This window comes from Camelina sativa, chromosome 20 (assembly GCF_000633955.1).
Source record: "Camelina sativa cultivar DH55 chromosome 20, Cs, whole genome shotgun sequence".
Classification (NCBI taxonomy): domain Eukaryota; kingdom Viridiplantae; phylum Streptophyta; class Magnoliopsida; order Brassicales; family Brassicaceae; genus Camelina; species Camelina sativa.
In genome coordinates this window covers 14,564,061-14,566,053 of record NC_025704.1, presented here as the reverse complement: position 1 = coordinate 14,566,053, position 1,993 = coordinate 14,564,061, and the positions used below count along the sequence as shown (strand labels likewise).

The window sequence follows — 1,993 nt, the reverse complement described above, 5'->3', positions numbered from 1 at the left end:
AAAAAAAAAAAAAAAAAAAAAAAAAAAAAGAACCAATTCGTGTAGAGTCTGCCAAGAAAAGTCAATAACGTGGCAAAATAAGCCATTTACACTATAGTTAATTGCACTCAGTTTTAATTGGTTTGTTCTTGGACTTTTTGTTTTTGTTTTTTTTTTTTTTGGTAGAAGAACCAGCGAAAATGAAAGTATAACTATATCGATTATTTATGTGTGGCTGTAGAGTGAGAAAAGCAAAGACTACTATACTAACAGTTGAGAGAAGGAAGGTGTGGTTGTATGGGCTGCTCTGTCTCGAAGAAGAAGAAGAAGAATGCAATGCGCCCGCCGGGATATGAGGATCCCGACCTTCTTGCCTCCGTTACACCATGTCAGTTTTTTTAATCTTTAAAGCTTCTTAGTATCATAATTTCAAAAATGTTATAAAAAGTGTTCTAGAATTTGGAAAAACAAAACTCTAATTGTATTTTACTTTTAATATTGGGAGGGACAATAGTTACGGTAGCAGAAGTGGAAGCTTTGTATGAACTGTTCAAGAAGCTAAGCAGCTCAATTATCGATGACGGTCTTATTCATAAGGTTTAATTATTCTTTCGTTCTAAAAGTGATCATACATAAACTGCAATTAGGCAATCTATATGGCTTAATTAAAGTTTAAAAGTGTGATGTTGCAGGAAGAGTTTCAGCTGGCTTTGTTCAGAAATAGGAACCGGAGGAATCTCTTCGCTGATCGGGTATGTTGTACATTACGTTATTTATCTACCTAGACTATAGAAAACATATGTGTATATTTTATATAAAGTTCTGTTTTACAATATGTTATATATACGCAGATATTTGATGTATTTGATGTGAAGCGAAATGGAGTGATCGAGTTCGGGGAATTTGTCCGGTCTTTAGGTGTTTTTCATCCAAGCGCACCGGTCCATGAAAAAATCAAATGTAATTCTTCTAACCCCAAGAATAGTTCTTCACATTCATTCTATGTTTTAAGTACTCTATTATTTTCTTATTAAGTTATCTGAAACTGAATTTTATCATGAATTTTCAGTTGCTTTTAAATTATACGATTTACGACAAACTGGATTCATCGAGCGAGAAGAAGTGAGTCCATTTATTTTTCGGTACCCGCCAGCTTAAACAGTTTTGACCCCATACTAACTTTGTGTGTCGTCTTGATCTAACATGTATACCATAATGACCAAAATTGTGTTTTGTTTAGTTGAAAGAGATGGTTATTGCGCTACTTCATGAATCTGAGCTAGTTGTTTCCGAAGATATGATCGAAGTAATGGTGGATAAGGTAACCCATCACTTCCACACCGTTGCAAATATGTTTATAATCATCTTAGATTCTAAATATAATATTGAAAAATATAATCTTGAATGATAAATAATCTATAAGGAAATGGTGGTATATGTTTTGCAGGCTTTTGTTCAAGCAGACAGTAAAAACGACGGAAGAATTGATATAGATGAATGGACAGATTTTGTATCCTTGAATCCGTCGCTCATCAAGAACATGACTTTGCCATATCTAAAGTGAGTTTATATTAACTCTTACTAATTTATAATGGTTAAGAGTCTAATCTCATATGTTTCAACGATCATGACCAACGTTGAACCAAACCGACCTATTTGATGAAAATCAAAATGATTGATCATATACAATTCTTGGTAAAAACTGTAGGGACATAAAGGGAACTTTTCCAAGTTTTGTTTCATCTTGTGAAGACGAAGAATTGGAGTTGCAAAACCTATATTTCTAAGATAATCCATGCAAGGAAGATAAAAGGCCATCCTTGTCTCCTTCGTCACTGTTTTTTCATTTTACATTTCACATTTTTGTACAAAATCTTAGATAAGATGATAAGATATATATAAGCTAGAATTTGAAAATGGCTGTTTAGGCAGGTCTTGGTAAGGATCTTGGACTTGCCTTGTGTATATGCATACTATGCTAGATTTAGTACTACCGACTACGTTTTATGTGGAA

The 1,993-nt window shown here is 33.4% G+C and overlaps 1 protein-coding gene across 2 annotated transcripts in view; it reads left to right on the top strand.

Annotated features, from left to right (window-relative positions):
• LOC104770815 (calcineurin B-like protein 4) overlaps nucleotides 1-1,993 on the top strand; it is a 5,380-nt gene extending 3,387 nt beyond the window's left edge. Inside the window, exons 1-9 of one of the 2 annotated variants that reach the window (XM_010495270.2) lie at nucleotides 52-120; nucleotides 221-367; nucleotides 494-576; nucleotides 672-731; nucleotides 831-939; nucleotides 1,049-1,101; nucleotides 1,220-1,300; nucleotides 1,427-1,539; nucleotides 1,688-1,993. In XM_010495270.2, the coding sequence (XP_010493572.1) occupies nucleotides 277-367; nucleotides 494-576; nucleotides 672-731; nucleotides 831-939; nucleotides 1,049-1,101; nucleotides 1,220-1,300; nucleotides 1,427-1,539; nucleotides 1,688-1,766 (669 nt within the window). In that variant the 5' untranslated portion in view covers nucleotides 52-120; nucleotides 221-276 and the 3' untranslated portion in view covers nucleotides 1,767-1,993. Of the gene's footprint in view, nucleotides 1-51; nucleotides 121-220; nucleotides 368-493; nucleotides 577-671; nucleotides 732-830; nucleotides 940-1,048; nucleotides 1,102-1,219; nucleotides 1,301-1,426; nucleotides 1,540-1,687 lie in introns of those variants that run through there. The other variant, XM_010495269.2, reaches the window with a different exon arrangement.